The following is a 12,226-nucleotide window of genomic DNA, read 5'->3' as shown; positions in this document are numbered from 1 at the left end:
TCATGAAGTGTAAACCAAACTGAACCAAAAGAATCAAGGAAATAGTGACAATACATCTATCAATTCAATAATGCCCCTTATAACCAATACTTAAAGAAATAGGTTATTCTAAATGTTATAAAGACATTAAAATGAATATAACACAACTGCTGCTTTACAAATATTTCCACCCAACCACATACTGGGGGATAAAAGTTAATCTCCTAAACCAACAGAAACAAGGAGCAGTCAGTGGCTGTATAAAGAATCCTTTATCGCACAGTCTTCTCATGAACTAGAAAAACAGTTTATGAATGTAAAAAATATTTTACACTTTTGATGAAACATGCAAACTGTATCAAAAGAAAAGGCAGCTGACACCAGAGGATATTTAAATTGCTAGAGGAAGTCAATTCAAAAGCAATCCATTGTTATGAAAAAAATTTAAGAGAGTTCATAATTGTCAGCATAGTAAGAAACTGCAACTAAGATTTACTACCAAAAAATAAACACAGAACATTACAACCTTCCACTCTTCCAGCAAAGAGCAGCACGGGGTGGTTTAAAAAGCAGAAATAAGCTACTACGACTTTTGGCACAGAGAACAGCCACATACAGCTTTAATGAAAATGAATCCCATGTTATTCTTATCTAAGACCTACTCTGCCACTTTACTGATGAAGAGGAGAGCACACCTCTCAAAACCAATATAAAACTACAGTATTGGTTTAAGTAGTGAATACTGAAAGTTTTTCTTTGTGCAATGTGCTTGCAGCAGATCTTGGGGTATTAGGGAGGAGACTTCATACCGCAGTCCAGAAATACACTCACACATCAAGAGCAGGGAACATACAGTTCCACCACTATTTTAGTACAATGGTCAACTGATAGAACAAAATTCACGCATCAGTTCACCTATGGCAACTTATCTTCTTGCATGTCTAAATCTGTAAGAGAGAAACTGTCACAATTTCCTTCTAAACACCAAAACAGGTCTGAGAACTGCCATACAGTACAGCCCATTTGACAGCAGACAATCACAAGGCATCAACAGCAGTGAAGACAAATACTAAGTAAGGCAGAAATTGAATAAATTAGTAGAGATACACAATTAAGTGTAGGAAATGCCTGTCCATAATATTCTATAGATTTCAGTGCTCTGTTTCATGATAGAAAGAGCATTAACTGAAGGAAAGAATGCTTAAACTACCATCCACTGATTTCATCCTTTGAGGGCCCTAATACACAGTATCTCAAGAGATATGAATTTAACATGAGTTGCATAAAGCCATCTAACCATGAAGGGAGGAAAAGCTTTATTACATCACTCCACTGTTGCCAATTAAATGAAAAGATATGATGGAATAGACAGACCTTACATATATTACAATCCTGTCGCAGATTAAAATCATCTCTCTGTAGATTCTTCCATCAAGAAGCAGCTGAGACAAATTCAGAGTGAAATGAGGAGGATAATACTGCTTAAACTGAAGGCTGAGAGTAATCACACAGCAATCCATGTTTAACAGTGCCGTCGCTCAGCCTTGGGGCATACCTTCATTAATATCATTCAAAATATTTACCCTGTTACTGCAAAGTATGACTTATTTTAGGCAAGGTATTCTATGTGGTCAAGGTGATGCTCTCAAGTTAAGTAAATGTGCAATGTCTATCTTTCATATGCATGCTATACACTTGTCCAGAAACATGCATTCAGCTGCCTGAAACTCATCAACTATTACTGATGCAACAGAAATTTCCTGACACCACTAGGGTTTTCTTGAAAGTATCACTTCCAAGCTGTACCCAAAACTACCACTGCTTGAACTCCTCAGCTGTTCTAGTCAAGGAGTGGGAAAAAAGCTCTCTGTGGAAGAATGAGCAAATTAGAAAGGGATAGTTGCAGGTATCATATCAGATTCTTTCACATTAAGATTGGTTTTAAAAGATCTGAAAATATTAAGTACTAAAGAAAAGCATAATCATTATAAAAGGGTAAGACAGCTTTGATACTCAACTAGGAAAAGAAAAATAAAGTCACTTAATACAGCAGAAAGATGACTATCTGCATGAAACCATTTTTTAGAAGCTAATTTTTGTGGTGACAGCAACAGCCCAGAGTCAAATGCCCAAGTCTCAGACTTACATGAAGAATTTCTCCATCTACCTGATAGTCCAGGGACACAATTCACCACATGACATTTGCAGAGAAACTTTGGGAGACCAGTCCTGTCAACTTCTTGAGACTCAGTCTCAAGTAGTTGCATGAATGTGTCTTTGTGAAAGTATTAATTTTTGATGTTTGTTGAAACAGAACCAGCAAAAAAGAACAAAACCAATGCCTATAAAACAAGACAACACAGAATTGGCAAAGTCTGACTCATGTAAACTATTTTATTTATATAGTTTCAAAGAAAATTATAACATTTAGGAAGTAAATGCAATTTAAGTAATATTCTAATTTCAGCAACTGAAGATATTTGCACCAAAATCCCTAGACCATGGTACAGAGAGGATGAGTGTTCACTGATTTATTTTCAAAAATGCATAAAATATTTCCCAAGCCACTGAATAAAATAACATACCTTTCCCCAGTTTTTAAGCAACTATTTTTATTTTCTTGTACTCTAGAAACACTTCTATCCTAGAACCATGGATTTATAAAGCCGCTGTAAAAATTAAACATGCAACATTCTTTTCTCTAAATTGGAGAGACATGGATTTGACAGATGGACCAGTCAGCAGATAAGGAATTAGCTCAATGGCTGCACTCAGTTGTGGTCAACCAATCAATGTCCAAGTGGAGATTGGTGACAAGTGGCATTCCACAGGGGTCAATATTAGAAAAAAAGAAAAGGCGAAGTTGTTCCATTTGTAGTGAGACTATCAAGAAAGAATTATGGGATTGTACACACGAAAATAAAAGAGACTATGAACCTAAAGCAGAGATCATCTGCTGCTACTGCTAATGACTCCTTAAGAAGTTCACATTTTAAAACTTTATTCTGTCATAGAATCATAGTGTGATTATCTTTAATAGCCATTACTCAAATATAATATCTTATTTCTCTAGCAGTCGTTACCCTATCAAAGGCGCAATGCTTAATGCTCTGTGGCGTTCACTTTAGTTAAGACAACATTGAGTAAAATGCTCTGCCATTCTTGCGAGGTGTAAACCCATAACTGGAGGATTCTATTTTTTTTTTTGCTTTTTTGCTTTTCTTGAACTTCTTGCAGTGTTGGAAAACAGCTGGTGAAGAGGTGGATGTACAGGTTCTGGCTTTGTCAGTCAGTGTAGCTAGGCTGACACGACACTTTTACACCAGCTGAGCATCTGGTACTTAGTTACTGAACGACATGAGAGAATTGGCTTTCCATGCCCTTCGTGGCAAGAGGCATTTAAAGAATAACAGCTGTTCCATTTTCCCTTGGCTGATCTGTACTTGTGTTATTTTACGAAACTGCACAATATGCCTACCCAAACACTATAAATATTTGCAAATGACCTGCTACACCACAATTTTGCTCTAATATATGATTAAAATTTGACTGCATAAATACATCTACATTCCTTAACTAGCATACAGGTAGCAGTACTTACCTGTGATCTAAATGATGAATAGAGAATATAACCCCTGAATTCAAATGGGCTTGTTTTAATGTCACCAGGATTGTGAATTCATATTTATTTCTTAACTTCTGAAAAAAGATTTCAGCTGTTTCTGGAGATGCCTTTACACTTCTTGATGTATCTAAAAAAAAACCATAACAGAAAAACACTTAGTATAAAATCTTATTTTACTTTATATCCTTAACTCAAGGAGTTTAAAAAAATCACAAGCTACTTCTGAGGACCACAAATGAATCAGCAGACAAAAGCAGGCACCAAAGTCTTTTAAACACCAGCTTTTACATTCAACAGGAACCATTTCAATGAAAGAAAATGCATTTTGTAGGACACCCAATCTATTCCAGGGGAAACTGAGGTTGTTTTGGTTTTAAGACAGGGTCGTAACTCTCACTTTCTCCAGACAGTACCTTTAACATTTCATCCAAAACATGGACTCAGTAGCAGCCAAGCACAGAGCAACACTGGATAAGCCTAAACTGAATCATGACCTGAGCAACTTTTTCACAAGTCCCACAAAAATAGCACTTAATAGCTATGCACAATTAATTTAAAAACAAAATAAAAAAAAACACGAGTTCCATCTCTTTATGGACAATTTAATCAGTTTTAAGTAACAGTTATAAATTAACTTAAAAACTCACCATCTTTCACAATATAATATATTGTCACTAATTAATCACTATCTAATCTGCTTGTAGAGTATGTTGCTGCTGCCTCTTGCACAGGATGTCATGAACATTTGTAAGAGTAATTGCACAAAGACTTTGCTTTCGAAAACCCACAACCAAGACTGAAGCAATGTTTCTGCTGAATTTACATGAAGCATGCATAGAAAATAAAAGGTCCAACCTTAACCCCTCTCAAGAGACAGCTTACAAAATAACGTGTCAAACACTAGAAAAACAATTCCCAAGGTGTTCCAAAATATATTATGGTAGAACAAAAATAGAATATATATTTTAATGCACAAAATCAATTCATTAGCTTGTGTAATTAACTGTGTAAGAATTAAATCTATTTGCAAGCTTCTTGTTATTGCAATTTGACCATTTTGCTTTAACTCAGGGACACTAATTCAGAGACAGCAACAGCAGCAGAAAACTAACTGCAATAGAAACAACAATTTTCTTTTGGCAGCACTGGAGCTGAGCTCTCGAGAAAGCTTATGCTTCTGTTCAGAAAAACAAGCCTTAAGCTATATGATAAAGATGCAAGTCTATTAACAGCAAACAGTTTATTATAGCTTATAGACCAGGAAAAGCTTTTTAATACTTTTAAGAAATACAACAACCTGTAAAACCCTGAAGTCCTAACCAAGCTCCTGTAGTATCACATCAGACTGAATTATATATATATATATATATTTTAAAGGAAGATCCAAAAGAAAAGTACTTTAAAGCTTTTTGTGCAACTTCATATCTTTTCTACTGCGGATTGCATAACTCTTACTGTAGCAGTCATCTATGGTATTTTAATGGAACTGTTAATAAATCATAAGGCAACTCAAATGCCATTTCATCAAAGTGTTCATTTTTAGCCAAGGGACGCCAACAGAGTGGAATGACATAGGTTTGCATGCTGGAAGATAGCTTAACTGCATTAACAATTTCTAGCAATATAAACAATCTACTCCCAAGAGACAGAGTAGAGGAAGGACACACAAGAAACATTCTCTAATCACAATCACAGGATCCTCACACACTGCAGTTCTCAGCAGCAGCTTTCCTACCAAGATGCAGGAGAACACAGGAAAACACAGATGCAGAACTTACTTAAAGCATAAAGAGTCTGATTCCAAGATGCAAAACATCCTTCAACCCCATTTGCTATGGTATGAAGCTGGGTTACTCAGCACAGAAAACCCAGCCAACATTTTCTACTGCAGGTTCATTATCATTAGAGCATTTTGGGCCCACAAACACATTACATGTTTACACTTTACATGTTTACACCAACATCTCATTTTATCAAGGACAGAATTTCTGACAAAGTATCAAACTATATTTGCACAAGTAGTCAAAAGAGTGTCTGCCCTGAGGGGCAGAGCCCTTCTGCCCGAAGGGCTTGCCACCTCAGAAGCTTCAGTCAGGATGAGCAGTGCAACTTATTCTAAAGTGGAAGAACAATATCCAGAGCAAATTAAGACCAGTGGAACATAGGAAATCATGCTTACACCTTAATAATTGTTACTACTTTGTAACAACACTCTTGCCCCTCCGCCAACCTTTCATATTTCTTTTAAACTTGTTTGGTAGAGATATTTCACTTTGACTTCAGCAGAGAACAAGATTATAGCAACAGAGGCTATAGAGTATACACCATGAACATCCTATGCTTTTTCAGCCATGTTAATTCAGGCTGCTTTCCCCTCATCTGAAATATTGCAGTAGTTGCCAGGAGGAAAGGGAAGGGTGGAGGGAAAAGGGCTATGAAGATGATTTCTACATCATCACTTCTCAGCTTCCTGCCATTTATACTGGGCTGATAAAGCATGCGTTCACACAAACGCAATAGTAAAGAAGCTGCACAAGTCCTTCATCCAACACCTTCTGTCTGGTCACTTCAGACTCACTCTGATTTAGAGTAAGCACACAGGAACTTGAGATGCTGAATAGATACCATTAATTTCCATGGATGTATATTGAGTTGGACACAACATGGTTTAATGTGGCAGCAGAAAAAGATACGAGTAGGGTTGGATGGAAAAAAAGTCAAGCAAAATATAAAAACGAGACAGTCATGTCAGAATTGCGGGAAATAGCAGAACTGTAGAAAATTCCCTGGTTGTCCTTGTTCTGTTTCCATTTTTTCAATGGATTTCTCTCAGGTTTCCCTCAAGACAATGAAATGTTAGTAAGAAGAAAGATTGGAAACGCAGAACAACTAATTTGTTCCAAGAATTCAGATTTTCTCTGTGCAGTGCTGAATGCTGGAAGATGCCACTCTGCCTCAGTCATCCTCTGGTTTATCCCTGTATATCATTCCCAGTTTTAACTACTGTCACACTCGACCACTGGAAATCATAAATGCTCAGTGCTGGAAGTGGAAAATAGCCCACAGAGACTATGCTTACTTAACAGAAATAAAATCCACGACTTTTCAATTGGAAAGAAATACTGATTTCTACCAAATTCCTGTGATATTCTTATTAGCAAGAGATTAAAAAGTATATACACAACACCTCTACATTATTTGTGTAATTACAAATTACAAGTTCCAGCCAGTTCCAGTCACACAAATAATTATATTCCCCTCCTACATACACTTTTATTTTAACTTGAGCTATTGGGATGCAAACACTGTGCTACAGATAACCTGTGCTTTAGCAAGTAAACAAACCCTTGCCATCACACAGGGTTTTCCAGAACCCTTCTAGTCCTCATTGCTGCACTGAAAGGCAGGGGAAACAGCTGCCTCTATGCCCGCAAGGGAGGAACCTTTTTTACAGTCTACTCATGTCACCCCTGTGAATCAGGGGTACCCAGTCACTAGATTTGACAAGAGTTTTCCATCCTTTTATCTACAAAACTTTATCTGGGTACCCTATAATCATTCATCATAGCCTTGGACTACCTTCTTGCATATAAGTATCAGCCCCCGATTATGTCATGCTGGAAGCCTATATATTAGGATTAACATCACATTAACTGTGAGAGTATTAAATGGTCAAAACACACAGCCATTCAGTATTGGCAATGCAATAGTTCAGTTCATACTTGTTCCAAAAAGGTAAACAGACTTTTGAATTATTACTACTCTGAATCACAGCACCCTTTGCTCAGGGCAAGTACTAGGTGGATTTCTTAGAGACAACTGAAATGTCTTTGATCCATTAGATCCACTATTTTCACACTAACACAACCGTGCAAATCTCTCATTCCAATTGCCTTTGAAGACTAGTGGTAGGTGCTTGATAGATCACCAGCAGCACTCAGTAAATACTGAATCAGGCTTGTTCTTGACATATGGCTTCCAGTAATCATTTTAAGACAGAAGGAAAATACATTGCTGGAACTGGATTTCTTCCATAATATCTTGGAAAAGTCAAACTGGTATATCTCAGATAATAATTTGTGGTTTCTCAAGTTACATAAAAACCCTGGACTGTAACATTTTTAATTCACAAAAAACAAAGGCATAAATCTTTTGATATTAGAGTGCAAAAATAAGGAAAGAACTATTAGTTTGAACAAGAAATTCCTCTCTAGCCATGATACCTATATATCTGGTTTACTTTCCTAGAATACTGTATGTGTTTGGTTTGACCAGACAAAAACTACTCACAAACTCATAGTGTCAACATTCCATCTTTAATTTACAGAAGAATGAAGTTCAAAGTGACAATGAATGAAACAAAAATCCAAACTCCAAACATGTCACACACCTTGTTCAAGTCCCAGATTTTTGCATGGAAATGCCTTGAGAAGGAGTAATAACGCTCAGATGGTAACACAGGCAGTTGGCTTGAGACACACGAGTTAGCAAAAGTACTGAAAACAATACAACAGATTGGGGGAAGGAGGTAGGAGGAACTGATTAACTCATACTCTGGTTGGCAATGATAACTATAAGGACATAAACAGTAGGTGGTGGTCAAACTTCAGCTGCAACATCCAGTTGTGAGGTGATCAGCTGACCACAGACACAGAAACCGAGTCTTCAAAGATCTAACCCTGCAAAGCAATCTGACAACCCAGTGAAGAAAACTGACCATAAGACCTGCAGGAACTCAACCCTTCAGAAAACATACTCAGTGGCTGCCTCTACCCTACACTTGCAACAGCCCTTCCAACTAGGACACATTTTCTATTTTCAGAGACAATCTGCAGTCACAGCTCTGCAGCAAACAGTCACATAAGTGTTTCCTTAAAGTACCAAGTTTAGACATTGTCATTCTAATCATGTTCATCAGAATTACTGTGCTCTAGCCAAGGTAGTACTCAACAGCAGTCATTCCACAGGTCCAAAGACACTATCACCAGCCTAAGCTGGTGCTGCACAAAGAAGCAGCTCTACCTTTTGCTCTACCACTAGCTTTTAATTCATTCTCCTCATCACTATGGTGACACATGAATTCATGCAAACATTCTAGAACTCACAACCTACAACTGGTCCAGCTATAATTAGCCCAGCTCCCTTCAACCCAAAAAGGTGTTGGAAGCAACTGTGAACAAGTTACTGGAGGTAGGCAGGAAAACTACCAAACACAGCACCAGCAGCATACTAAATTGCACAGTGAAAACCAAATATGGTTTAGGACAAGCCATTCATTACACATGCTTTTCAGTCCAAAATAAAAACAGTTAATAAATGGAATAACCTGTCTTAGCAAAGGATGAGCTCTTGAGTTTCTGAAGTGCATCTAAAGCTAAACATACAGTACAAACTGAATTATAAAACAAACTCCTACGGAAGAGTCTTTGGAGGAGGCATTCTAATTAATTGAGCTCCAGTTTGTTTCATGTGCACATAATCAGCTTTTAATAGCAGCATCTATAAATCAATTCTGCATCTGACTGTAGGTTTGCTGAACTATCCAAATTAAATTCTAGTGGTTTATTAAGAAAAAAAAAAAAAAGGCTGCAGGCTAAAAAGTCTGAAAAAGATATAATAAAGTTTTGCTTCGTTTTCCTACACTAGTGGGGATCAGTTTCACAAGCATATATTCACATCACATCACCTCTCCACAATAAAATTTTTGGCTAATTTTTTCTTAACTAGAGATTTCACACAGCCTAAAAAAGGCAACAATATCTCAGATTGTTTACTTTATATTGTTCAACATGGGCTAAGCTGCTCCCAGCACATGGAGCAGCAAGCAAAGCCAAACCAAGAGCAGAATGTTTTCAACCTTGCAAAGGCACAAAGGGCTTTTAAGTGGAACATGGTGAAATGAAAACTGAAGACAGGAAGAAATGAAACAACCTTTCTTAGGCCAAAATCCTGCTAGACATGATATGCTTTAGCTACTTCAGTGTAAGGACTGATTAGTTTTCCCTCCTTTTTTTTTTTTTTTAAATACACCCAATCCTTTATTTGAGCTGATACATAAGATACTGGTTGTTAAAACATTGAGCTACCTTTTCCACACATCTGTTCATTCTCTTCTCATAGATTCCCAATCACATCAACAAAACAGGAGCAGCTATCCAAAGCCACATGAATCTCACTTGGTTTCTTCAAGGCTGTAGGAAGGAGTTCAGCAAGAGTCTGGAAGCAGGTGTTACAGTTCCATCTCAGGTTTAAAAGACGACAAGATGCGGTGTAAACACTGACCCTGTGGGGCTACCACTGGGCCCATTCCCAAAGGGTGTGTATGACCTGCAGGGCCCAGCACTGCCCAATTCCCAAGTCTCTGTGAACACTGTGACTACAATCTAATCATACAACACGGTCCTGCCAAGTACATCCAGACCTTTATGCACCCAAGTGCTCCTTACAAACTGGGTACAACGTGATCTTACCAGAACAGGAACTCAGGAATATCTGGAGAAAGGTCTTCATCTGCCAAGCTGAATGATCATGACTTTCAGATACCACACAAATTGCCCTTGAAGTTTAGACACTGGCACAGCAACCACCAATTCTGCAAATACTTCCCTTATTTCCATTAAAGAAAAAGCTCAATAAATGTATATGAAAAGAACTGCAATCGATGGGAGAGGGAAAAGAGGAGGGCAAACCACACTTCAGTTGAAACTAAACAATTGAAACAAAAACCGACTTGAAGCCAAATCATTAAATCAAACAAGGGGGAAAGTGTCATAGCTTGTTCTTGCAGCATTTGGGGAGGCTCCAATTGCCTCTGTTTTGCAGCTTTCTCTATTCTGAATGTCAGCTACAGCTTTGGTGTGTCACCCAGTAAGGGCTTTCCTCCAGCTAAAGCCATATGCAAAATCCCACAAGTCACAACAGAATGACACAGGAGACCAGAAGCACCTGTCTCTGAACGTGCACATTTGTACTCCAAATTATATCGGCTGTTCATACTTACATCATCAAAACATGTTAATCATATAATTTCTGGCCAAAACACTGGGTCATCTACAAGCTACATACTTGTGTGTTTAAAGTCATTTCAGCATAACCAAAAATACAAACACACTAAGGGACAAGGGGTAGGGGGAGATACCAAGAGCCTAGACACATATAGCTGAATACAGTTGCAATGTTTCTGATCTAAAATAACTAAACCATTATTAGGGACCTAGCTTGCTTGTAATTGGGAGTAGTTTGTATATTTGCATAACTAATCTTTATTTCATTCAAAATGCTTTATTTGTAATGTTTCCTTCTCCATGGTCAAAGTCCCCAGGGAATCTTTGCTTGGTTTGTTAAGCTTGTTTGCTTTAACTTTAAGCTAAAGGAACATTAAAAATTGTCAACTATGCAAAAGAAATTAATAGAATTTATTTAATACAGGGAAAGCCTTCTACCCAATATGATAGGATGAGATAATCAAGCAGCCCTCAACCATTCCTACCAGCTCCTGACACTGACTGGGATGATTCTTTAGGAAAGAGCTGGCAAATCCAAGGCTGTCTGGGGCAAACTACAGCTATAATATATTATGCATTCACTGTAAATTAACAATGATACCACTGAAATCTGTCTAGAAGCACTCTGCAAGAGACATAATACAATGCTACTTTGAGAGTGATTATCCTAGTGGCTGGGTTAAGCCTCTGAGCTTACATACTGGCTGCTTCTAGAAATCAAGGAAAGTCCTATCAAGTTGAACCTTTCTGTAAGGCTAAGCTTACCTTCCCACAGCCCAGTTAACGACTGCCCGTGCTGGAACGACCTCTTCTGCATTCTTGTGAGTCTACAAATCAACTGTTTGTGTGCTAGCCACTAAAATACAGTCAAGCTCTTTCAAAACATGGCCACGCCTAAAGATGATCCTGAGATTTGGACTATGATATCACTTTGTGGAACACACATACTTAACCAGACCATGTTGTGTGGAATGGAGAAGGTGGATCTCTCCTTCTAGCTCTGCCACCTACTACACAAGCAGAATCCAACTGCTTCCATGAAGCTGTCAAATGAACAGTATAGCAGTTCAGCATAACACCCCACCTGGATTACAGATGACGGCAACGTCCTTTCAACAGCTGCATGTCTCAATGTGTCAGCAGCACAGTTCAAACAGCCTTAGACTGAACCTTTGCATGGTGAGTAGATCATACAACACATGGAAATATATGCAGAGAGAACCAGGGGTGGATTTACACCACTATACACCCATTTGAGCATCAAGACTAGATATCACACAGCTCTCAATCTCCAGCTCTTTTTGCTGGAGCACAATGCTAATACATCTCTTATCCTTCCTTTGGCTGTGGTCCCTTCAGCAAAGGACTTTACACCAGGATCACAAGAGGGAGTCACGAACTGTAAAGCAAAGCAGACTGGCTGCGCTTCAAGTGTTAGGTATGCTCTTCCAAACATACATAGGCTCCATAGCCGAGGGTTTAATTTTGGACTCAGTAGGCAAAAAGTAAATAAGATGTAAACAAATACATTCACTAGAACCTTTACTGTATCTACGATAGCATACTTACGTCAGTTTTTCAAACTTCTTGTAAATAAGGGGATATAGAACCCAGTTGT

At 38.0% G+C, this 12,226-nt stretch overlaps 1 protein-coding gene across 2 annotated transcripts in view; it reads right to left on the bottom strand.

Moving 5' to 3' along the window:
- The window catches only part of NELL2 (neural EGFL like 2), a 148,310-nt gene that overhangs the window by 122,405 nt on the left and 13,679 nt on the right, over positions 1-12,226 (bottom strand). For both annotated transcript variants that reach the window (XM_054074710.1, XM_054074699.1), the window contains exon 3: positions 3,581-3,731. In XM_054074710.1, coding sequence (XP_053930685.1) covers positions 3,581-3,731 — 151 coding nt within the window. The remainder of the gene's footprint in view (positions 1-3,580; positions 3,732-12,226) is intronic.

This window comes from Cuculus canorus, chromosome 1 (assembly GCF_017976375.1).
Source record: "Cuculus canorus isolate bCucCan1 chromosome 1, bCucCan1.pri, whole genome shotgun sequence".
NCBI lineage: Eukaryota > Metazoa > Chordata > Aves > Cuculiformes > Cuculidae > Cuculus > Cuculus canorus.
Note: the sequence above shows the minus strand (reverse complement) of the source record. Positions and strands in the feature narration are given on the sequence as shown.